The 26,156-nt window shown below is 38.9% G+C and overlaps 1 protein-coding gene across 50 annotated transcripts in view; it reads right to left on the bottom strand.

Annotated features, from left to right (window-relative positions):
• EZH2 (enhancer of zeste 2 polycomb repressive complex 2 subunit) overlaps nt 1–26,156 on the bottom strand; it is a 66,010-nt gene that overhangs the window by 24,144 nt on the left and 15,710 nt on the right. For 9 of the 50 annotated variants that reach the window (XM_005667765.3, XM_084974417.1, XM_084974398.1 and 6 more), the window contains exons 2-6: nt 18,306–18,386; nt 14,745–14,868; nt 14,039–14,167; nt 5,064–5,242; nt 1,598–1,714 (exon numbers count right to left, since the gene is read on the bottom strand). In XM_005667765.3, coding sequence (XP_005667822.1) covers nt 1,598–1,633 — 36 coding nt within the window. In that variant the 5' untranslated portion in view covers nt 1,634–1,714; nt 5,064–5,242; nt 14,039–14,167; nt 14,745–14,868; nt 18,306–18,386. 50 annotated transcript variants of the gene reach the window in all.

The raw sequence follows: 26,156 nt of genomic DNA, 5'->3' as shown, positions 1-26,156 counted from the left end.
GGAATTGTCAAGTAGGAGCAAGCAGAAAAGAGGTTCGAGAAAAGGGAAAATTTGCAAATAAGCCCTACATATCAAATTTAGGACACCTGCAAAGTACATAAAGATAACAGTACCTCAGACAAACAAGGAAAAGGAAAACTGGGACAAAAAGTACATCTGGGGTATAAAATGAAAATTCAGGGGTTAATATGTTGCCCTATTCAGACTCAAGCTCCTATCCAACTAATGAGTCTCACTGTCATCACATCTCACTTGCACTGATCCCATTTAAACTAGGAAAGTTATTTCCCACACAAACCAAAATCAAATGACAATCAAATGGTTATTTTGTATTTTGTCTTTCTAACTGTATCACTATAACCTGTGCTCCTCAAAACATATCCTAGCCATAATAAAGATAATCTGCCTAATTTTGTCACCAGCAAAACCCATGGATAATTCATAAATATTTACTGACAACTCTGGGGGGGGGGGAGAATAAATTAGGAGTTTGGGATTAACATATACACGGTACTATATATACAAGAGATAAACAAGGACCTACTGTATAGCACAGGGAACTGTGCTCAGTATCTTGTAATAACCTATCAGAATCTGAAAAGGAACGTGTGTGTGTGTGTGTGTGTGTGTGTGTGTGTGTGTGTGTGTGTCACTGAATCACTTTGCTGTACAGCTGAAACTAACTCAACAGTGTAAATTAACTACACTTCAATTTTAAAAAAGGTTAAAAAACAACCCTATCCAAAAATGGGCAGAAGATCTAAACAGACAGTTCTCCAAAGAAGACATACAGATGGCCAAAAAACACACAAAAAGTTGTTCAACATCACTCATTATTAGAGAAATGCAATCAAAACCACTATGAGACACCACCTTACACCAGCCAGAATGGCCATCATCCAAAAGTCTATAAACAATAAGTGCTGGAGAGGGTGTGGAGAAAAAGGAACACTAGTACATTGTTGGGTGGGATTGTAAATTGGTATAACCACTGTGGAAAGCAGTATGGAGATTCCTCAGAAAACTAAACACAGAACTACCATTTGATCCAGCAATCCCACTCCTGGGCATCTATCCAGAGAAAACCACAACTTGTGAAGACACATGTACTCCAGTGTTCATTGCAGCACTATTTGCAATAGCCAAGACATGCAAAAAACCTATATATCCATCGACAGAGGAGTGGATCAAGAATATGTGGTACATATACATAATGGAATATTACACAGCCATTAAAAGGAATGAAATACCAGCATTTTTAGCAACATGGATGGACCTAGAAATTATCATGCTAAGTGAAGTCAGCCATACAATGAGACACCAACATCAAATGCTTTCACTGACATGTAGAATCTGAAAAAAGGACAGACTGAACTTCCTTGCAGAACAGATGCTGACTCACAGACATTGAAAAACTTATGGTCTCCAGAGGAGACAGTTTGGGGGGTAGGGGGATGTGCTTGGGCTGTGGGATGGAAATCCTGTGAAATCAGATTGTTATGATCATTATACAATTACAGATGTGATAAATTCATTTGAGAAATAAATAAATAAATAAGAAACAAAGATTATCAAATAAAACACATTATTTACATACCATGAAATTCTGCTGTAGAGGAGACCACGAATACATTATAGGAACTGAAGCAACAGCATTCAGAGTCTTTAACGGGATGACTTGTGTTGGAAAATCCAAGTCACTGGTCACTGAACACTAGAACAGAAAAAATAAAATTGACTCCTAAGAATAAAAGAACAACCTGATGCTGTAGTCATATTATAAAGGGATGCTTGCTGCCTACTTACATCACTTGAAAAGGAAGTTTCTTTACCTTACTAATAAGACAGTAAATTCATAAAAACCAAAAAGGATTCTCTCCTCTTTCACTTAGTGTGAGGAAAAAAAAAAAAAAAAAAAAAAAAAAAAAAAAGCTTCAGATTTTGCAAATTTTCAAAACCCTCCAACCTTTCCCATACTTACCAGTATTGATAAGAATCCAATATTGCATTTATGTTAGCCTCAGATTAACCATTCTTTGCTTTCCTATGAACTTCCTAGCTGAATGCTTAATTTCTTTTACATCTCAAACCACATGGAATAACTATATATATACACCAAATATGCCACTTAATAAGAATATATAAACCTGTTATCTTTACCTTCCCTTTTTAAAAACCCAAGTGTCATTTGTTGGTATTATCAGATGATACACAAATATTAAAGGTAATAGATCTGAGTTTCAATCACAACAAAATAGATTCAAATCAATCCTGCAAAAGCATACTCTCTAAATTATTGATAATAATAGCTAATGTTATTAAGCACTTTGTATGTGATAGTCGCTCCTTTAAATACATTACATGACTTATATTTAGTCCTCATTTACAACACCATAAGATGGGGACTATTTTTAGCACCCATTTTACAGGTGAGAAAACTAAGATAGAAAAAAAGGGTAAGTAACTGGCCCAGAGTCATATATTAGTTAGGGCTAGAATTTAAACCCAGAAAGTCTGACTGTGGAGCCCTTGTCTTAACCACTACACATACTGTCACGATACCACATTTGTACAGATACTATATTTCTGTACCCTTTAAGTGCATAAATTCCCCTGAAATACCGTATTTCATCCAATCTATGATGACATTAATTTTAACATACCATTTTTTCTGTATCATTAAAGAAAATGTTGCTGCCAATTAAACTAAAACAATACCTTATTATAGTGATTCTAAGAAGCATGCCAGTTTCCGATGTTAAAAATGTTAAAAAGTTTGTGTCTTTGATTCAATGAAATACGGTAAAGGTCCTGCCCAAATACCACAGCATTTTACATCCTATCTAGGAATCCAGCTTTTCTTAAAGAGTATCATTACCCAATTATCAGATCTCCAGTACCTTCTCAAAAATACCCTGGGCATATATAATCAATGAAAATAGAGCAAAAAGAAGTAGAATTGAAGTAGTAAAATGAAACCAAAAAAATCATATCTATACAACACGCATAATTATTAACTGTTTCGTTTTTATTTAAGAGGGCTTAAAAATAGCAGGACTATATTTGGTGAAATCAGAGTGGAAGTCTTTGGCATTCAGGCCACACCTGGCCCTCAGCATTGCATCAGGCCAGGGAGTAATCTTGCAATAGTCACAGTCACTGCAGCACAAAAAGCTCCTTCCTCAGTGGAAGCAAAGATTTAAAGATAGAGTAGTTAAGAAGAACTGTGACAGTGATTAATCCATTAATTTGTTTTCCAAAAAGGCAAAGATAAAGATAATGCTAGAAAGCTCATAGCTCAGTAAGAAGGTGTGAACAGTTTACTGAAACTCTAGAACCCGCAATCTTTCCGTTTCACTCTTTGGTTTCTCATACAATTCCTCATCCACTGGCCCCAAAATAACAGCAGTTAACATTTATTGAGCACGTACTATGTTGCAGGCACTGTGCTAAGTGCTTTATATACATTATCTTAATGACTCCTCATCTTGGTCTTTAGCATCACAATTTCACAAATGAGGAGAAGACTAAGGTTCAGAGAAGTTAAATAGCATGCCTCGTGGGAAAGGCAGTAAATTACCAAGCCAGGATGGAAGACTAAATCTGACTCCAACGCCCACGCACTTCATCCCTGTGCTCTAGCTCCCGCCCCTGAGATGCTCATTGGATGGGTGCTGTGTGGGAGACACCAGCACTGTTATAGGAGCGCCTCCTCCCCCAGCATCCTCCTCTTATCCTAGTCCTACCACGTCTTCATTCCTTCTTCTTTACTTCACCAGGCAACTTTGGGGCAAGGAGTGGTTATAATTGCAGAGTAAAGTACTATACACTGTCCAGGGAATTTAAGAACAAAATAATTTCATTCCTTGCAAACAATAAGTGTTTGTGATTTTTTTCACTTGGTAAAGGTAAATTAGTTCTGTGACTTTAATTCTGCAGACTGACCCCCCTTAAAGTCTGGAGGGATGAGGGGAGTGAGTGGCTGCCTCTCCAATTCTGACTTATTCACCTGCTTTAACATCCAAATCCAAAGTCACACTTAACGTAGGACAGCTGAGTATTCTATTCAAATCCCAGACTGGAGGGACACTGGCTCTGTTTCACCTGTTTGCCCTAGTGTAGAAATGCTGTGAGTCTCATGAATGAGGTCAGCTGATATTTCCGTGAACAGAAAGAACTTAGAGAAGCACAGAAAATAAGATGGCAAAGGCTGTAGCACTAAGTTCTCCCTCCAATCCCACACCTGTCATATCCCATGACCCATCATCTCAGTTCTGTGTCACACAAGCGAGACCAAGGGGCCAGAAATAAGCTCTCTGAGGGCAAAAGGAGCTGAGGCAGAGTGTGGTTTTACCTCTCCATCTCATAACAATACTCAGCACAGTGTCTCAAAAAAGAGTAGGCACTCAAAAAATGTTTCTGGAATGAACAGATCACATTTGTTGATTTTTCCCTAATGGAGACTTCAACTTCAATTTCTCTTTAAAGCTAAGAGAATACCTATTTGGAAAACTGAAGGCCTACACCCACCTCATTATCTATACATTACTCTCTAAAAACCTATCCCATTCTTTAACTATTGACTTTAATAACCATATTCTCTTCTTTTATGAAATAATATTCAAATGCAAGAGCATTTGTTAATCAAACAAGTTTGGGAATTCTTATTTATTGACTTATAGGAAAATTACTCAAAAATCCCAGTTACTTACCAGTAACTTTTTTTCTTTGAAAATGTATCATCCTTGACAGTTTAATATTATTTAAGTCTCATTTTACACAGAGTACTGAATAGGATTTTGACCTCATGGGTCTCCAAGGCATTTTACCTGATCAGAGTCATACGTCCTGGACTCAGAAACTTACTAGGAGACCTGTATCTACAGATTAACTCTCTAATTCTAGTTCCAACTTGAGGATCACACAAGGAAGTTGTTGTTGATAATCCATTATTGATGGTAAAGAAAAAAAACAACCATATTAGTTATCAAGGATGCTACACTTTCAGAGAAACACAGCTTACTGGTAAGTAACCAGGTTCCTCTGAGGATGGATAGACTTACATCAACCAGCTGGTACAATAGGCGACTGTGTGGCTGGACCACTGGGAGCTGGAGAGGGAAGTCAAGCCAAAAATAGTAGTTGTAGGAGTACACAACCAAACTGAGACTCTTGGCAGAAGGCTGGTTCCAAGTAAAAACTGTGTTATGGAAAATCGTAGAGGGAAGAGCAGGTGAATGGCCTGCAGGGAAGGGAAAGAAATTAACACACCCTACTATGTGCCAAGCACTGTGCTAGAGACTTTACCAAAGTTAACTTCTTTAAAATTCACCACTACCCTATGAGGCAGGTATGACTCCCCATCTTATGGGACATCCCAAAGGGCGAAAGCCACAGCCATTCGGCCTCTGAACAATCTTTAACATTAGAGGGGTTAAGTCTGTATAGTAAGGGAAAATACAGTTAGCCAACTTAAAAATATTCTTGGATCCTGGTTGGTCCAAATTCAAGCCAAAGACACAATGAATTGTTGATATTGCCTAACATCTTTTAGCTTTTCCCAGTGAAAATACTAAAGAACTATCTCACATCTGAGGTATAGAATAGAAAGCATTAGCTGCCACCCAACTAGGGAAAAGCTGAGGAAGATTTTGGAAACTACCCATATACTTCAAGATTTGAGTAGAGAAAAGATGGCACACCAAGATCTCAGACTGCTTTTAGGTGAAAGGAGTACTGAAGAAAAAACTGGAATGAGATAAATATCAAGTCTGAGTCAAGAAAAGCTTATAGGAGAAGTGAGTTGATAACCAGGTTTAGAAGGATGATTAGAAGCGTGGTTAAAGAAGATGTGCAGCTCCAGCAGAAGACAGTCAGAAATAAAACATCCTGATCAGATCTTGACACAGACATATGTAAGCAGTCGAGGGTGTTGGAGCTAAAGAATAAAAGAGTAGCTCAAACCAGACATTAAGTTATTTCAAATTTCATTACTGAATGCATATGTTGCAGAGCTGTGTAGACTTGGGAAGCACCTCCACCAGGCAACATGAGGCTCTTCCTCTAGGTCATGTAACCACAGGAGATGCCACTCTAAGCATCTTCCACTTCTTCTAAGGCAGGGCGAGGGGGACATATATAAAATTTAACACAGAACAAGTAACATCTGGTGAAGTTTGGACCCTTCAAGCCCCTCCCTGCATCCTAGCTTCAGAAGCCTGATCCTGAATAAAGATCATAAATACAAAAGCCTAGTTAATACAGTAAATAACTATGAAAACCTAAGGCAGTCTGGGTCTGAAGGGGGCTGCCAGGGTAAATCATCTTGTAATCTGCATCTTTGCTAAAATACTGGAGATCAGAAACAGAACAACCGTCACAGGACATAAGTTGGTAAAACCACAAAAACACTCAACAAAGCACAAGAAGCAGGTAACCAGAGCCACATTTTTCTATGACATGCAAATTCAATCCCCTAATTCACTAAGTCCTGTGATGATAAATAAGACTATTTCTACCAAAGAAAGAAAGAAAGGAGGGAGGAAGGGAAGGAGGTAGGGAGGGAGGGGGGGAGGAAGGAAGGGAAAGAGAAGAAAAAACTAAGAAGCGGAACAAAGAATAAAGTCAGTTTCCCTCAGCCATGGCAGCATGGCCACTGAAGCCTCGCTCCCTTGAGTGGACATGGGAGCCCAGAGTATCGGCGCTAGCCGGGGTGAAGAGGCAGGACTGGTGTGGACCACGTCCCAGAAGGGAAGGGCCAAGTCTCTGCTCAGGTGCTAAATTTGCTCCAGTGACCACCAATCAGGGAGGCCAATTCTGTGGATCTTTGCAGAACAGATTTATTTAGCAGCTTCTTAATCACTCACTGATTATTTAGTGAATAGTGTAGAAACAACAACAAAGCTACATAGAAAAAAATTAAAAACAAAATCCCCCGCTCACTCACTATACCAGAGGAAATTCCCAGTAGGTTAAATGATATTAAAATATAGAAATGAAACAATTAAAAGCAAAGATAGGAGTTCCCACTGTGGCTCAGCAGTAATGAACGGAACTAGTATCCATGAGGATGCAGGTTCAATCCCTGACCTTGCTCAGTGGGTTAAAGGATCCGATGTTGCCGAGAGCTGTGGTGTAGACTGCAGACACAGATTGGATCTGAGTTGCTATGGCTGTGGTGCATGCCAGAGGCTACAGGTCCAATCCGACCCTTAGTCTTGGAACCTCCATATGCCATGGGTACGGCCCAAAAAAGAAAAAAAAAAGGAAAAAGTTTATAATCTTGAAGCCAAGAAAGGCTTTTGTAAGCCTTTAAGAAACACAGATATCAAAGAAGAGATTCTAATTTGACCACATAAACATTGAAAGCTTCAGCAGAACCAAATTATACCAGAGATAACGTTAAAATAGGGGGAAGGGGAGTTCCCGTGTGGCGCAGTGGTTAACGAATCCGACTAAGAACCATGAGGTTGCGGGTTCGGTCCCTGCCCTTGCTCAGTGGGTTAATGATCCGGCGTTGCTGTGAGCTGTGGTGTAGGTTGCAGACGTGGCTCGCATCCAGCGTTGCTGTGGCTCTGGCGTAGGCCAGTGGCTACAGCTCCGATTCAACCCCTAGCCTGGGAACCTCCATATGCCGCGGGAGCGGCCCAAGAAATAGCAACAACAAAAGACAAAAAAAAAAAAAAAAAAAAAAAATAGGGGGAAGGGTGTCTGCAGAACAGATGATTCAAAACTATACAAAAAGTCCTTTAAAAAAATCATAAGAAAAAGTCCAACCCAATTTTAAAAGATGCAAGACAGTAACAGTCAATTCATAAAAGAAATATAAACAAACAATGGGTACATAACTTCACTGATTAAACAAAGGCAAACAGGAGTTCCCTTTGTGGCTCTGCAGTAAAAATCCCCACTAGTATCCATGAGAACCTGGTGCAACCCCTGGCCTCGCAGGGTGGGTTAAGGATCTGGAGTTGCCTTGAGCTGTGGTGTAGATTGCAGACTCTGGCTCAGATCTGGCTGTGGCTGTGGTATAGGGTGGCAGCTGCAGCTTGGATTCAATCCCTAGCCTTAGAACTTCCATATGCCGAAAGTGAAGCTCTAAAAAGACCAAAAAGAATAAAAACAAAAATAAAAAGAAATAAAGAAATGCAAACAAATTGCAGAGATGTTTTACCTAACACACTGACAAAGTTTAATAAGATTAACACTTTATGCTGGGAATACAGATAAACAGAAACTTCTATCAAAAGGTGGTGAGGGTGTTCGTAAAACCTTTGAGGGGGCAACTGAGTTATATCTATTAAAATTTTAAATATGCACATCCTCTTGACCTAGTAATACTGTTTTAGGAACTTTTCCTACCAAAATCACTCAAAAGATGCAAAGATGTGTATGAAGGATATTCACTGAAATGCTAATTGCAAAAGGAAAAAATAAAAACCTAAATGTTCATCAATTATGAATAGGGCAATTCATTATGGAATATCCATAGGACAAGCACTGTGCATTGCTGGAAGAGACTGAAGACCTGGACAAAGTTTGTAAAGTGATGGTCCCAAAAGGCAGGCATGTTTTATCTGGGAGTAACGTTTTAAAATAGAATGTATACTACTGTTATTATTAACATGTTATCATATAAGAAAAAGAAATCTGAAAGGATAAAAGTCACAGGGGTTGGACTACAGAGACCTCTGCTGCTTATTTCATGTATTTCTGTGTCATTTGAATTAATACAATTAGCATTTTGCAATGACCTTTTAATTAAAGAAAAATATTTTTTAAAAACCACAAAAGTTTCATTAACCCAAAAGATATTCACATTAGATGATATAAAACTGCCTCATTGGTTTCCAAGGTAGCTCGTGAAATCTATGCAACCCTCCCAAAATGGTACTCAAATATTTTTTAATGAAATTTAGTAAGAGAAGAAAAAATAATTTAAATCCACTGCTTAGGATTATAATCTACAATATCAAGCTAAATTCTAACAGAAGTTCTAAGTCTAATAAAATTTTCTTACTCCTTCAGAGCAATAAAACAAATTTTAACACTGCAGACTCTACAAACATTCCTTTGGGTTTGGGTTCATTCTGTTTGTTTTTAATAGCTGTCAAAATTTGGTTTTGCATTTTGGGAAGAAACTTGATCTTTGTAATAGTCAATTTAACAACAATTTTTAAAACACAAACTATAGCAGTATTCTAAGAGAAAGAAAAGCAAATTAAACACAACTTCTGGTTTACTTAGCTGTATAAAATAAATATTTGACATTTTTGAAAAGTATACTTTTTAAGCTTAAGATATATAATGTTAAATTTAAAATATGAATACAAACATCATAAGCATATGATATAACAACTCCTTTATGTTCATTTAAGTAATGTTCCATCTATTTCAGCCAAAAGAAAACCAGAAAGGAAGGGAAGGCTGCCATGACCTGAAAAAACTACATGGCAGGAAGAATGGGAAGGTCAACATAAGACTCCACCGATAAATGGTTAGGAGAGGGTAAGGGCAACAGAAAGCAACTTAGAAAACAGCTCCTTAAGGAACCAAGAAAAGATGGATATGTTCAGACTGAGAGTAAAGACAGCCTTTAAAGATGAAAGCCACTCATCTATGTCTAACATGTGGGAAAAAAAAACCCGGCTCCCTGCCACAACTGCTCAAACCAGAGTGGGACATATTGGTCCTATAATCCTGAGATTTACAAAGGGAAAAAAGCAGTTACTGTGTTGAAAGTTAAGACTATATTTAAGTAAAGAGCACAAAAGTATACATTGAGTACACAAGCATGTTATTTTTTCTCTGTACATAGTAACTGAATTTCTACTTACAATCCAGAGGAAAGCATATTACCACATCAATAAATAATGCAATCAAGTATTTACATGTAAAGAAAACAATGCTTTTCTTCTTCAACAAAATAAGTGCAAACTTATGAACGAACTTACACATTCTGCTAACTTTGATAGAAGCCTCTCCAAAAAAATTCATTTGCAAATATCAAATGAGAGATGATGAACTTAGAATCATTTCAGATATCACTAGGAAGAAAAAACCTGTATGTACTGAAAATTCCTTAGTATTTTTAATTCTTCATGAATATGAGAACCAGGGGGTCTTTCTGATGCTGCTTATGTATTAAACATTCTTAAGAAGCCCCATAGTTCTCACTCTTTCATTAGAAAACAACACAGAATTCTTACAAAAATATGACATTCTCCTGGGAATCTAAAAATGCATACTGGCAGAAATATTTTTAAATTACTAACCCAATCACACCACTTGCCCAGAAGACAGACATCACTTGGGCAAGCTTCCCTTTCAAAGTCATTATGTACAGGTAATAAAAATCTTGACATCAGGAGTCAATGAAGGGGAAAAGTACCTTTCTGTTTTTAACAAGAAATGAAAAATGTAAAAAAGAAATGCACTAAGAACTAAAAGAGTAGCTTCTAAACCAGTTTCTTCAGCAAAACTGGAAAAAGACACACTGAAGAACATGATTACCAATGTGCAGTCTTACAGAGGATAAAAGTTTCACTGATATGACAAGGTGTACACTCCTTGGCCTTTATCATTTTTAAGCTGAATGCTCCTTAAAAAGATAAACTGAAGAGCAAAGGATATAAATATAAAGCATCGTACAGCCACTTTCTTCAAGAAGTCAGAAGTATTTTAAATGAGAAAAAAATAGACCCACACTCTGTATTAAAATCCTAAGGGGAACACTGTTTAAGTTCTGTAACTTCAAGACCAAAAAATAAGCACCCCCCCCCCATCTCCTAACAACACACACAAAAGAGCAACAGACTAAAGATGGGGCCTCTGGGATTCAAGCTCCTGATCTTGAGTCAGCATCTACCACAGCCACTCCACTAGATCAGAAAATAAAAGCATCAGACTTTCTTCATGAAAATAACCTACATAAAATTGATCATTTTAAAACTGAGCATATCCACTGCTTTAAATACAAAAGGGAATATGGTATAAGACTGGAGTGGATAATTGAAAACTGTCACTGATTCATCATGCTCAAAGGATTTAAGCTGAAGACAGCACTTACAAAGGATCGGCTTATAAAAATAAGGAGTTAATTAAGACAATGTTATAACAGTACTTCCAAACATTGAAAGCCATAGATTTTCGGTATTGGGATCAATGGTGCAGTGCCAAATTCTGCCAAGCCTACAAGCCTAGTACTAGGAAAGTTTTTGCAAAACAGTGTTAACCTTATTTATCCTCCTGCTCTGACCTACTTCAGACTCCAACTTCTAAAACATACAAAAGAAACTGATATATAGCTGGAAATGCTCAAACTGAAGAAAAAATAAAGAGATACATTCTCATCTGAAAAGTAGAGAGATTAGAGAGCACTGAAGTCCTTTTCAGCCCTAAAATTTTTTTATTTATTGTAATAACACCAAAAAGCTTACCACAAACTATATAAACCTTCAGTTTCCACAAGTCAGTGATGATGGTTTTAAAGGGTGTGGAGGAGTTAAAGACAAATCACTTGAAGCAGAATCAACTATCAGAGAGTGGCTCAAAAATGAATATGCTTGACCAGGTCAAACTTCATGCAACAAAAATTAAATTCTTAAGGCTAGGGATTACTTTCCTCCTTTCCCTGCCTATCTTGTGAAAATGTTTTTTTCTCAACTTGTGTGGGGTACTAAGTTTAGAAAACACCTGTTTTATTAAAATGCTAATTTCTTCTTCTAATTTCTCACATAAACTCAACAAAAAGTTAGATACCTTTACATTCAATGACTTTTATCTCTACTTGACAAAATTAAAAGCAAAATTCAATTAATAAATATTCATTTGAATAAACTGTACTCTTAAATTTAACACCAAAATTTTTATCATGAGCAATTCAAGTTTTAATAAATAATGAAATTTAGTAATTTCTTAATGTGTCTAAGCAAAGTGTACTCTTCTGGGCCCACATCAGATCGTCAGAGCAAGCAAATTGACTTAATTCTACTAAGGCTCAGTTTCCCCATCTAAGAATAAAAAAAGGGTTATACAACCATCACAAATATAAAATGAGGTAGAATAACCAGAAATCATTACTACTGTTACCTTTTATTATAAATGTGGGTTGAGCTTTCAGTATCATTTTAAGATCTGTAATGGGTGGCAAAAATATTCCATGTGTTCCTAACTTTATTTCTCTCAATTTCTAAGATTTACTCCTCCAGGGAGAAAAAAAATGAGGTTTTTTTTTTTTTTTTCCTTCACCTCAAAATTTCCAAAGGTCACCAGACAAACTTTCAAAACATTTAGTTAGAGGCTCCATCCTGATCCCCTGAGAAGGTTCTGACTGGCACAGGAGAGAATCCCTTTCATACGTAGGCCTTGACCTGTTCCAGATGATTGGAAGGTATCAATAAAATAATACATATTTATACAATTGCAAGTCAGAGCTTTAAAGAACTGTCCCCTGACAAAATGCATAAATAAGAATCATCCTAAGTCATGTGTCACCATCAAGACCACCAACACCATCACTGAAACCACCACTAGGCTGAGCTACTGTGACAGCACTGACCAGTCTTGAAGCCAGTGTGTCAATCTCAACAGGTCTCATATAACAGCAAATTAGTGCCTGTGTATTACAGTATCATATGAAAAATGGCTACTCACTGAAAACATTTTTTTTTTTTTTTGTCTTTTTAGAGCCACACCTATGGCATATGGAGGTTCCCAGGCTAGGGGTCAAATCAGAGCTGCAGCCACCAGGCTATGCCACAGCCACAGCAATGCTGGATCTGAGCCACATCTGCAACCTATACCACAGCTCCTGGCAACAGATCCTTAACCCACTGAGTGAGGCCAGGGATTGAACCTGCATCCTCACGGATACCAGTCAGATTTGTTTCCACTGAGCCACAACGGGAACTCCGAAAATATTTTTTTTAATTCCACTGTTTAGATGCCTCCCATGTTTAGACACCCAGGTCAACAATCATCTACTACATGGTGTAATCTAAATTTCAAATCACTTTCTTCCCATTCAAATAGCACTCCATATTAAAGGCCAGATCTTCCTATATAAAACAGACACTTAAATAGAAATGCTTTAACCAAAATCCTACTGATTAGTTCTACAATGTGTTAAGTTTCCACCATTTTCTTTTTATCTTCTCGCCACTGTGGGTTTTTTTTGTTGTTGTTGTTATATTGGGTTTTGTTTTGTTTTTTGGTCTTTTTGGGCTGCACCCATGGCATATGGAAGTTCCCAGGCTAGGAGTCAGAGCTACAGCTGCCAGCAATGCAGGCCACAGCAATGTAGGATCCAAGCGTCATCTGCCACATACACTAGAGCTCACAGCAATGCCGGATCCCTGACCCACTGAATGAAGCCAGGGATTGAACCCACATCCTCATGGATACTAGATGGATTCTACTGAGCCACAATGGGAACTCCATGCCACTATATTTTAATGTGTTTTTTAATTATAAAATCTACCATAGATTTATTGCCTTCCTTTGAAAACCGTAATTTTGGGGAGTGATTTAAGATCTACCTCATTCAAAAAAGGCTATTAAAAAAGAAAATTCTGATCTCTCAACCCCTAAATTTAAAAATTCTTATACAGAGAGCCTTAGAATTTGAACAAAATATAAAATAAATAGCTCTTTTAGTCTGTGAACATGGATAAAAAAGAAAAATTTCTTACAGCATAACTAATTCATATTAAGGGGGAGAAAAAGACAAGAGTGCATCAGAAAGCCTTGCTCTAACTTGTGATCTGATGAGGACATTCAAGAGTATTTAATATTAAACATATTTTAAGAGCAGTCTTATAAAACAGGAATCTACCTAATCACAGTGAAAGTATATTCTGAACATAAGAGCTTTGTTGTAGGAATATCCAGCAGCCATTAACAGTTGCACATTAAAGAGAAATAGCAATAAAACAAGGGACATCCTGAGGTCAATGCCTTCCTTTCAATAACTAACCAACATTCCAACAGCAAAAACCAAAATGCACTGATAATGACGACAGCGCATGAGTTCACCAACCTCCCTGGTCCCGCGCAATGAGCTCACAGATGTCAGGATGTGAACAGGCTGGATCCTTCGCTGTTTCCACTCTTGGTTTAAGATTTCTGTTCTTTCCAAAATTTTCTGACGATTGGAACTAAACATACTCTTTTAAAAAAATGGAGAGGAGAAAAAAAAAAGTGTTCATTGTTAGAAAATTTGTACTATCCCTAATGAAAGTAAAAACCTAGTGATTTCTCAAAAATATCAGGGACCTTCCTTCAAAACCATATGGATTTTATACTCTAGTTTCCCACATTTAAATAACAAAAAACACCAGATCAATTACTTTACTAAAAGTAGGAGGGGAATAAGAAACTCTTTCTATCCTTTCTTTGTTAACTTTGTACATATCTGTATGTTTCTAAATCACAATGACTTTAGAAACATAATACCTTGAAACACATTCCTTTATATTTGGGTCCTGGGTCTACACATGCAGTACAAAAGATAGAATGAAAAGATGGCGATTTCTGAGTAGGCTGAATAATCATCAGACTAAAATCTTTCCATTTCACTAATATGCATGGTACAATTTTTATGTTAAAACAGACTAAGGACCTTAGCTTCCAAATCTTCATTTATTTTATTGTAAATAAGACCTTTCACCCTTTCAAATTAAAATTTATTTTGGGGGGAGCTATCTTTTATTGCAGATGCATTTTCACAGAAGACAAAGGTATACCTTCACTTCGTCAGCTCGCCTGAACCTCTTGAGCTGTCGCAGTCGCATGTACTCTGATTTTACACGCTTCCGCCAACAAACTGGTCCCTTCTCAGATTTCTTCCCAGTCTGGCCCATGATTATTCTAAAAGCAATGGTTTCATATTAAAATCACTAATCTAACCAACCTGAATATGATCGCTTGTGTTTTAATCCCCAGCAAACTAACAATCAACAAAAGAAATGATACATAACTATGCTGTTGATATTTGCAAGGCTGCTCATTTGTTCTGCATGGTTAAACAAACATTTCATTCAAAGTATAAATTTTATCTAATACAACTTTTCAAATACATTTTTATTTATAAAGATACTCCACTCCTAAATTGCAGTCAACCTACAGAAATATGACCCATTACAGGAATTAAGAACATACAATAATAAGCTATGAGATGCACACTTGTGGACTGAAAAAAAAATGTAGACATATATTCCAAATTTTTCATTAAGTTAGCAGTTACAGGGATAAATGAATAATTGAAAAAGATAAATCCAAAAAAGTAAAATTTACATTCCACACTAAAAGCAGAAAATATACAATATATGATGAATGCATAAATTAAAGCATTCCCCCTACCCACACTTTTACCCATGCTTCTCAGCTTCAACACTGAGATGAAAGTCTGTGATTTTGCCTCTTGTACACCTTTACTCACTTGGAGGTTTCTCTGCTAGCCAGGAGAAGGAAGGCAAGACCCTCTCTGACCTCATTTTTAGTTTCAGAGGCCCTAGAAGCCAACTGCCTGCAAAGTGGTCCAGCCCTGTAGTCTACCAGATTCACACTAGAGAGTCTAAACAAGCATCCTCTTCCAAAACATTTTCTCATCAAAGTGTTAAAATCATACTTGCATCTTCAAAAGATTAGGACATTCCTCCATCAGATGGTGAAAAGATGCCACCCATTTAGAGAATTTTGCTTTAATTTACTGAAGTGTAAAGGAAAGCCATTGAGGTTTTAAGTAAAAGAGGAGGAGGGAGATTTGTATTTTTGGAAAGCCCAGCTAACTGCAGCATAGCATAGGAGGAGGGGTAGAGGAGAATAAAATGCAAAGGTAAACTCAGGTTAGACTGGACAGCAGGCAGATCTGTCGACAGACAAGAAAGGATGCAGCTTCTACAACGACGCTAGTGATGAAAGAAAGTAAATTATTTTGAGAGTCACTTAGAAAACTTGGTGTTGATTTCGATATGCGGGAAGATGACTTTCTGGTTTGAATAACAGATTAGGGTTTCACTAACCTGTTTACGTAAGCCCTGAGGCAGAGAGAAAACTGCCTTAGGAGAGGAATTAGAGAAAGACAAAGAGCCCAGGAGTTAGAGGGTAACTTTCTGTAAGACTACTCCACCCCCAAACAATGATGAAGAAAGCAAATGGTGGATTATTCAGAGCTGAAAGAAGGGCAAAGAAAGCCAGTGATAAATGACTATTACGAATCAGGCAATGAATACACAAAGATGAATGAAATGCAGAACTTGCCCTTGCTGAGCTTATATCCTACCTGCAAAGGCCTAAAAGAACATACATTACAATGTGAGATGAATACACAAAAGTATGGGGGTGGGAGGCAGGTAAGGAACTGCAAAAGGATGGCCGAAAAGGTGACAACTCAACCTTAAAAGTTGAGTTGGGATTTCAAAACGGAAAGGACTCAGGTAAGAGCCAGAGACAGCTGGACCAGGGCTGTAAGGCAGAGATGCCCCAAGCAGACACTGTCAACAAAGGTGGATCCCAAATTAGGTAAAGAACCCAAGTTACAAGGGCTAAGGGAATGAGAAGAATGAAGAGATTTCAGAATTTATGATAAATACAGTTGAATGAGATCAGAGACAGGGCTATTCCTGTAAAAGATTTAAGGTGTGACCTTGCCTACGGGTTGAAGAGTAGAACAAAAATGACAGTCCTCAGAACTGGGAAGACTAAATTCCACAGACAACCCCAGCTCTGAGGTACTAGAGATAGTGTGGGAGAAGCTAGGGAGACTGTGAGGTAGGGCAAAAAGACACCAGTTAGGAAGAGCCTGGAGTTTTATTTTTAAAATAACTTTGTGGCAATTATTTGCTTTTACATTTGTTAGTTAACAGGTGAGCTCAAGTAATTCCATGAGAATTATTTTTTGACATTTAGCACTTCAGAAGCCTAGGAACTAGACAGGAGAGCAATCAGATAAAAAGGGATTATCCATTGCTTCATTAGCTTATAAACTTATCATGGAGTTCCTGCTGTGGCACAGGGAAAAACACTGCGGTTCCATCTCTGGCCTCTCAGTGGGTTAAGGTTCTCGGGTGTTGTCCTGACCTGTGGTGTAGGTCACAGATGTGGCTCTCAGATCCTGTGTTGCTGTGGCTGTGCTGTAGGCCAGTGGCTGTAGCTCCTATTTGACCTCTAGCCTGGGAACCTCCATAGGAGCTGCTGGTACAGCCCGGGAGGGGGAGGGGAAAAGAAAAGGAAAAAAAAAAAAAAAAAAAGCTTATAAACTAAACACAACCAGTCCCATTCACTGCCTCCACAAAATCTTCTTGGTCCTTGGAGGTAACCACTGTACCTGATAAAACACACACTGGGAACACGGTTTTCATTTTCTTTGATGTACAATATACAGTTCATTTTTGAAGATGCATTTCCCATGTCGTGATGAAGAGGTATCACTACATTAGTTAGCACTTCATGTTTTGTACTAGAGCCCTCTGTGTCTAACATTCTGGAATACCTTCTACGCTGTTTCTACCATAACGTCTCCAAAGAAATACGTCAGCATAAAACCAAAGCTGTTACTGAACTAACAAGTTGTTAGATCACAGAACATTTAAAAGTTGATTTGGAACCAAACTATAGGAGGGCATGTATGGATAAATTTCCATGTTTATAAATTTCACAAAGTTGTTCCAAATAAAGAAGTACTAAGTTTTAAGCTGTAGGGCAATCTGGTAAATGTGCACAATAGAGAGAGAATGAGAAAAGGCACAGTGATTCACTGAGGGGAAATTATCAAAATATAAGAGTCATGACCTCTAAGTTAAGATTAGAAATAAAAATATGCAGACTATTCTTTGAAACTATAGGGGTAACAGATCCATGAAAAAAAACAACAAAACTTAAGGCACCATCTAGAAGGATGTTTTACATAAGACAAACTCCCTCTGATTATCGTAGTATTTATAACATTTTAAAGTCCCATTTTCAACTTCTTCACCCCACTTCACCCCCACTGTAAATTCTTCAGTTTTAAGAACCATTTTTACCCATTTGTGTGCCTGGTAGATTTAAAAACAAACAAAAACCAGATGTATTAAAATGCACTGACTATAAAGTCAGGTATGAAGAGGAAAGGTGGCTGCCCTGCCTGAGCAGAGGAAGGGAGGGCGAGCCACTACATCACAGAGAACCCAGGAGGAGCTGAGCCTCAGGGACAGCAGGATCCTCTGGAATTTCCTTTTATTAAGGAAGCTGATAGTGCCTTAAAGACCTTATCCAAACACTGAGGATAACACCAGCTACCCCAAAGTTTCAAAAACCAGACTCACCTTCCTCTGTGCCTGGTGGGCAGAAGCCTTCATGCCCTCAAACATTAGCGCTTTCTGCTCCTCTCCCCTGCTCCTTCCCACCTGAAGGCAGACAAATCAGGTCTTCTCACAGTCCCCCACCACATCATAGCCCAGTAAGTATTAAGATGCAGCACTGAATATTCATACACTAGCAGAAAGAAACCATTATGGACTACTAAATGGATGAGGATTTGTAAATACATCCAATTCTTAAATTTCTCATTCAAAAGATTTATTTAGTTTCATAGATGAAATGACACTACTATGATTTTCAACCAGGACATGAAAACAGCTTCTCTTAATCAAAACAGTTTATGATTTGGAGTTCCCTGGTGGCCTAGCCATCAAGGATATGGCATTGTCACTGTTATGGCATGGGTTTCATCTCTGGCCCAGAAACTTCCGCATGCCATGGCCATAGCCAAAGAATTTAATTTTTTATCTTAGAAAATAAAAATTAGAGTTCCCATGGTGGCACAGTGGTTAATGAATCCAACTAGGAACCATGAGATTGTGGGTTCGATCCCTGGCCTTGCTCAGAGGGTTAAGGATCCAGCATTGCCGTGAGCTGTGGTGTGGGTTGCAGACATGGCTCGGATCCCGAGTTGCTGTGACTCTGGCATAGGCTGGCGGCTATAACTCCGATGAGACCCCTAGCCTGGGAACCTCCATGTGCCGCAGGAGCGGCTCAAGAAAAGGCCAAAGGACCAAAAAAAAAAAAAAAAAAGAAAAAAAAAAAAAAGGAAAATTGAGAAAATAATAGAGCAGTAGAGCAATACTATTTTAAAACATTAGAGTTCAAGTCACTAAAACAAAAATCCACCTATATACAGTGAAACCAAAACAACAGTTATGCTTTTAATTCAAAAGACAAAGTTATGGCAGGGAACCATCAAGACCTTAATACAACATAGTAAAGCCTTACAGAATTACATACATGAAGTTTACTTATTATTTATTTATTTTGGATTTTTAGAGCTGCAGCCCTGGTATATGGAGGTTCCCAGGCTAGGGGTGGAATTGGAGCCATAGCCACCAGCCTACACCACAGACACAGCAACGTGGGATCAAAGCCGTGTCTGCAACCTACACCACAGCTCACGTCAACGCTGGATCCTTAATCCAATGAGCGAGGTGAGGGATCAAACCTGCATCCTCACGGATAGTAGTCATATTCGTTTCCGCTGAGTCACGACGGGAATGCCGCATACATACAGTTTAAATAAAGAAAAACTACATAGCCTCAAGTCTACTTTATGAATAAATCAAACTCAAATATCCTGAACACCATGCTCTTGCAATCAAGCTTGTCCCATGAGGGTCCACACGGTCTTGTTCTTGCCACTCCGCATCGATTCACTTTCTTTGGGGACTGCTGCCTTCGTGGGAGGACGCCTAAGGTCCCTGCCCACAGCCCCTGCAGTCAGCACCAGTACAAGGATGGATGAACAGGGATGTTAGTCTCAAAAAGTTCCCTGCAAGGTCAGGACAAGAAATGCTCAGCCTCTTCCACTTAGGTTTGAACCTGGAAACATGCTGTCCAAAGAATTCCTGAAAGCCAACTGCAATCACAAGAGGAGAGTCTGCAAACAACGGTCAACAACAGAGGAAAACAAAAACAAAAAACAAAACACCCAAAGCCATGACGCGGCCTCTAGTCCCTGAACGAGGCACGCTTTGCCAAACCAACTCCACAACTGTTCAGTTACATGAGCCAAAAAATTCCTTTTTGCTTAAACCAGTTTGGATTAGGTTTTCCACCACAGGAAATACAGCCAGGGTCTGAGAAATACTCTAGTATTTAGATTTTATGTTCAATAATGCCTGAATGAACAGGAGACCTATTTCACAGTCAACAGCATTACCACAAGTGGCTCTAATCCCACCAGTTAAAGAGCTCCGCCCTTGCTCCAGGGTCTAGACTGTCCCAGTCAAGTCACACCTCTCTACCTGCAGGGACTGAGCCACAAAGCCCAGGAATCAGCATTCTTCTGTCAGGACCAATCCTAATCCACTTGTAAGAGGTCTTTACCTAACATAACATTCCTGCCCTCCTTACTCAGTTGCCAAGGACTGAGGAGTTTAAAAAAAAAAAAAAGTCCCCCAGGCATTTTCAGTGCCTTTGATGCCCCTCTTTAAAGGTTTCTCACTCCTAAAGGATTTACCAAATCAAGGTACCAGCCATCCATTTCATTCAGCTGCTACCTGTCTAAAAAAAACCTAAATAATAAACTACATACACTACTTATCCTTCTTAACTAAATCTACAGCATTATCTTTGACCCTTAACTGGATACTAGACCAAGGTGAAATCCAAACCCAGCTTTTAAGTAACTGCAATATTTTTGATGTCCTTCCCTAACTAAAATCTTCAATTTTGAAAAACCACCAGCCTCCAATAGACCTTTTATATTTAAAATGCTTTGAAGGCAGCTGTTAGTCTTATTTACTAACTCATTTACTTTTAAAGTTAAAACCCATTGCTTTAATTCAAAAGCAAATTAATGGTAAATAAGGCTGAGGAGAACAAATATAAAGAGAATTTAGACATACAGATGGAACTCTTGGTAAGGGATTTTAAAAATTAATTACGTAAGAGAAGTGGGTCTTATGCCCGAAGGGATTTGTGAGGGGGGTTCCCAGGAGGCTCCACACAGGGCAGCAGCGGCACCCTACTCCTTGGGACTTGCCCCCACTCAGCGCGGGGCCGGCTCCAAGCCGCCAGGCTCAGGCGGCAGAAAAGAGCGCTCTCCTGATGAAAAGGTCTGTAAAAGACATGGGACAAATAAAGTGAGGAGCAGTGCTCTCCATTCCAAACTAAGCTCCAACAATAAACTAAGAGAAGACATCTGGTCCTCACATCCTCAGTTCTACCCGAAACTTAAGCAAGAGCGGGGGCTGCAAAGCTGGCCTCCCTACACTCGGACCCTAGTTCTCCCAGTGCCAGCTCTGTGTGAACCCGGTCCAGACCCTGAACACTTTCGAGCCTCCCTCTCCTCGTGTGAGGAGGACCTTTGTCACAGAGGTATCCGGGACAGCGTCGGACAGAGCCGGCGACACACCGCCAAGCTCTGGCTGTCAATCCCCACAGCAGGTGAGGGAGATGCGGCTACAGATCCGGCTCCGGCTCCCGACTGCAAAAAACGTCAATGAGAAAACAAAGCAAGTCGTTTTCTTAAACGTCATAGTCATACCGTCTGCAAGTAAATGAAAACAGGGTGGCAGAGGATCTCAGGAAGGAATAGAAACGGGTGGGGTGGGGGGTCAACTCTATGAAACTACGGAAATGTCTTTTGACCCGACAGGGGACGGCAAGATGAAAACTGGACGGAAACACCGGAGTTGATATATTTTCTCACCGGGTGCCAAGGACAAATGAAGAAGAGGTGGTGATGACCCGGAATCTGAGACACGAACTCCCCGAGGACAGACACTAGACGCCCCGCGCCACGCCCACGGCCTTCCAAGCTCCGCCCCCAGAGCCCCAGAGGACCCCTAGTGGGACTCAGCGCCGGCACCTTCCTTTCCGAAATGCCATCCTCTAGCATAAGGAGGCCAGCTCCAGGGAAAGGCTGGTCCTAGGGCTAGGACGGGGAAAACACGAGAAGAAAAGTCTGCTCAGAAGATAAAAATCAAACTGAAGGACCTCCCAGCCGCCAAAGCTGTAGTAGTTTGTGCAGCAAATCTAACCACAAAGGTATTCTAACCTAATACAATAAGTACCCATGAGTCTATGAGAGGAAGAAGAGATCAAGCAACTAAATGGGAGGGAAGGACAAGTCATCCTTTCACCAAATCCCAAAACAATGCGTTCACTCAAGCCCCTTCCAGGGAGGGTCACTTTCAAAGCAGAGTCTGGGGAGGGAAACCTAATGTCCCAGTGAGGAATGGTGGAACCCCCAGCCTTGTTAGACCATCTGCCACTGAGCATCCCGACATATGCTGAGAAAACCACACAACCTCTTACCTCCATCATTACACAAAAACATCAGATCAACCCAAGCTAAAGGACATTTTGACTAAACACCTGATCAAGAAATAAGATCGTGAAAAACAAGAAAAGACTGAGACACTGTCACAGATCCAAAGAGGCTAAGGAGTCAGCTGAATGCAACCTTGTGTCCTGGATGGGATCCTGGAGCAGAAAAAAAGGTTAAGTAGAAAAACTGATAAAATCAAAATAGTCTCCAATTTAGATAATAGTAACATAGTAATATTGGGGTATGTGTGTGTGTTTGTTTCTTTTTACCACAGCACCTTCAGGATATGGAAGTTTCCAGGCTACGGGTTCAATGGGAGCTGTAGCTGCAATCTACAGCCACAGCAGGACCAGATCTGAGCTGCATCTGCCAAATGTTGCAGCAGCTTGTGGCAACCGCATCCTTAACCCACTCAGGGAGGCCAGGGACTGAACCTGCATGCTCAGAGAGACAGTATTGGATTCTTAACACAATGGGAAATTCCAAAATTGATTTCTTAATTTTGACAAATGTACCATTGGTTACTGAAATCTTAAAATTATTAAAAAATGGTTTCTTTCTTAAAATAATTAAGTAAATTTACCTAATGTAAAGACATTCATTTTTTTAAATGGCATCCACTTTTTAAAATGATAGAACAGAAATATGAAAAATTAAAATTCTATGCAAAATATTAAATAGGAAAAAACAAAAAATACACACAGACATAATTTGAGAGGGAAATTTCCACATCTAATTCTACTACTTAAAAATTGAGACAGGAGTTCCCATCCTGGTGCAGCAGAAACAAATCCAACTAGGAACCATGAGGTTGTGGGTTTGATCCCTGGCTCAGTGGGTTAAGGATCCCGCCTTGCTATGGCTGTGGTATAGGCCCACAGCTATGGCTCCGATTAGACTGCAAAGCCTGGGAACCTCCATATGCTGCGGGTTCAGCCCTAGAAAAGACAAAAAGACAAAAAAAAAAAAAAAAAAATCTGAGACAACATTACTTGAATGATTTAAAACGGGAGGTGGGTTCTCCATATAAGCTCATGAGATGGTACCTACTTTAAAAAGATTTTAGCCTATATTAATAAAGACTCTGAACCAAGGAAAGTGTGCCATTGATCAGACAAATCAAACAATTCTATACAATTCAGGTCCAGTTTAGCTGTGTTTAAGATGGACAGAGAAACTGTCTTTGCCTCAGCTGGGAGATGGTATTAAACACATAACACAGAAATGAACATTTGAGTTTGGGATTTTAATAGACAAGTCTTAATACACATTCAATCATTATTTATTGAACATCTCATACACATTACGTGCTCAATAGAAACTGAAAACCTAATAAAACAGACAAAAATCTGACCTCAAAAAACTTAAAGTCTACTTGGATGGAAACAAAAAGTAAAATGTTTAGTATAGGACGGTGTTCAGGGTTATGAAAAGAAAACTCAACAGCAAAGTAAAGTAAGGCACATATGGTAAGGCTGGCAAGCACAGGACCCTATGCTGAACACCACTCTGTGTGTTACAAAGCCAGTGGGATGGCAGAAAGCTCATCAGCTTGCATTTTGTTCCCACCAACCAGCAAACTAGTAGTAAAATATGCAATACAATATCTCCTAATAAAGATTCCAAAAATAATGAATTCAATATCCATCCAATGCAGACTTCAGTAATTTCACAAGGCTCCAGTGATCTACACAGCTTCACAGAATTTTCAATTGGCACTAAAACTAGCATTTGAGGACTGTTAGGAGTCACAGCTCAGGTTAACCTCTAGGTCTAATTGTCATGAAAAAATAAAGACGAAAAGTTAACAGCATTTTATTAAAAACATATATATGCAAATAACCATTCTCTGTATTAGTCTTAACTAAGCCAAATTAAAGAGATAGATTGGCTATTCATGTTAGCAAAAATAGCATCATTAAATACATGTTGCTGATTTGACTGTATTTAATCTATAACTTAGCTTTGGTTTTATAATAAGTGCATATTTTTGGGAGTTCCCTTCGTGGCTCAGAGGAAATGAATGTGACTAGCACCCATGAGGACACAGGTTTGATCCCTGGCCTCGCTAGGTGGGTTAAGGATCCAGCACTGCTGTGAGCTGTGGTGTAGGTTGCAGACATGGCTTGGATCACTGCATTGCTGTGGCATAGGCAGGCAGCTACAGCTTCAATTCGACCCCTAGCCTGTGAATTTCCATGTGCCACTGGTGCGGCCCTAAAAAGACCAAAAAAAAAAAAGTGTATATTTTTAGGGAGCATATTAATAAAATTAAAGTCAAGTAAACCCCAGGGTTCCATTCAACATTCAGGTTTGAAAAAACATTAGAAACAACTGGAGTACTGAAGTAATTTAGGAATAAAATAATAAGGGTTCTGACTGGGTAGACAGTAGTAAGAATGGAAAAAAAAGATGGCAAGAGACTCTAAAATTTAAAAACCAGATGTACTCATGAGGAGAAAGGATGATCAAAAAGAGGCTGAAGAGGAAGCCCTGAGTGAGCCATTGGGAACTAAGGATTTGAATTTAGATACAGATTGAGATAGTAATTACTCACATCACAGTTACCAGCACAAAGAGAACAGGTAGAATGTCCAAACACTAGACACCATTCTTAAGCATTTTGGTCTCAGGACCCCCTTTGATTTATATGGGTTGTATCTACTGATATTTAGCATATTAGAAATTTAAAACTGAGAAAGTGTTGAAATATTAATTCATTTAAAAATAACAACAGGGAGTTCCCATCATGGCACAGCAGAAACGAATCTGACTAGTATCCATGAGGATGCAGGTCTGATCCCTGGCCTCACTCAGGGGGTGGTGGATTTGGCATTGACATGAGCTGTGGTGTAGGTCACAGACGCAGTTCGGATATGGTGTTGCTATGGCTGTGGGGTTAGCCAGCAGCTGTCGCTCCAATTTGATCCTCCTAGCCTGGGAACTTCCATATGCCACAGGTGCAGCCCTGCAAAGCAAAAAAAAACAAAAACAAAAACAACAACCCAACAGGAAGCCTGTTAATATAATAACACATTTCATTTTTTAAAAACTATTTTCCTTTAAAAAAGAATCAGTGAGGGATACTATTTTATTTTACAGTTTGCCGATTTATTTAATATCTATCTTCATAGAAGACAACATATTCTTATCTGCTGTTATATTCAATCTGTTCCAACAGGTTTTGGTTGAAGAATAAGAAAATCCATTCCCAAATATTTAGCTAGAAAAGGGAAAAGTATATGAACAGCTTTTGAGGTAACTGTGAATCTCAAGCTGCTACTACTCCAAAACTGTTATAAGAAAAAAAGTGGCTAGTTCAGCTTGTAATTCAACCTCACAGGTGTTGTTCCTCAAGACAACCACCACTCTTCAGTAAGCAATAGTAGTTTCTTGAAAGGTTAGTTGCAGTGTGGAATCTGAAATTGTATCAATAGATATACTCAGCTACATTACAATTCATTAATCTATCTCCTCTGACTGCATCTCTAACCCATACATGATTTTATAACATCACTCTGCATCTGAAAACTGGGCCACTGAGTTATGCGGATTTTCCATAAGTTCACCCACTGATCTCATTAGAAAAGCCTTTAAGTATCTGTTGGGAAGCTGTCAACCTCAAAGTGACAGATAGAAGTTTTCCAAAAATTTTAATTTTTGCTTGGAAGCTCAAATGTTAACCACCAGCAACAAATAACTGGTCAGTTGTTTTCCTTGAAGTGACAGGCTCACTTTGCTGACAAATATTTGCCAAATAACCAAGTCAGAATAATCATAGTTTGTCTGCCAACCCCTCTTTCAACTCAAAATGGTTTCCCATGAAAAAAGTAGCTTATGCAGCTTGCAA

This window comes from Sus scrofa, chromosome 9, assembly GCF_054392235.1.
Source record: "Sus scrofa isolate SSC_HxYL_T2T_F1_AM1 chromosome 9, Sscrofa_HxYL_maternal_Yorkshire_Landrace_v2.0, whole genome shotgun sequence".
Classification (NCBI taxonomy): Eukaryota; Metazoa; Chordata; class Mammalia; order Artiodactyla; family Suidae; genus Sus; species Sus scrofa.
The sequence above is the reverse complement of the archived record's forward strand: the minus strand, read 5'-3'. Positions and strand labels throughout refer to the sequence as shown.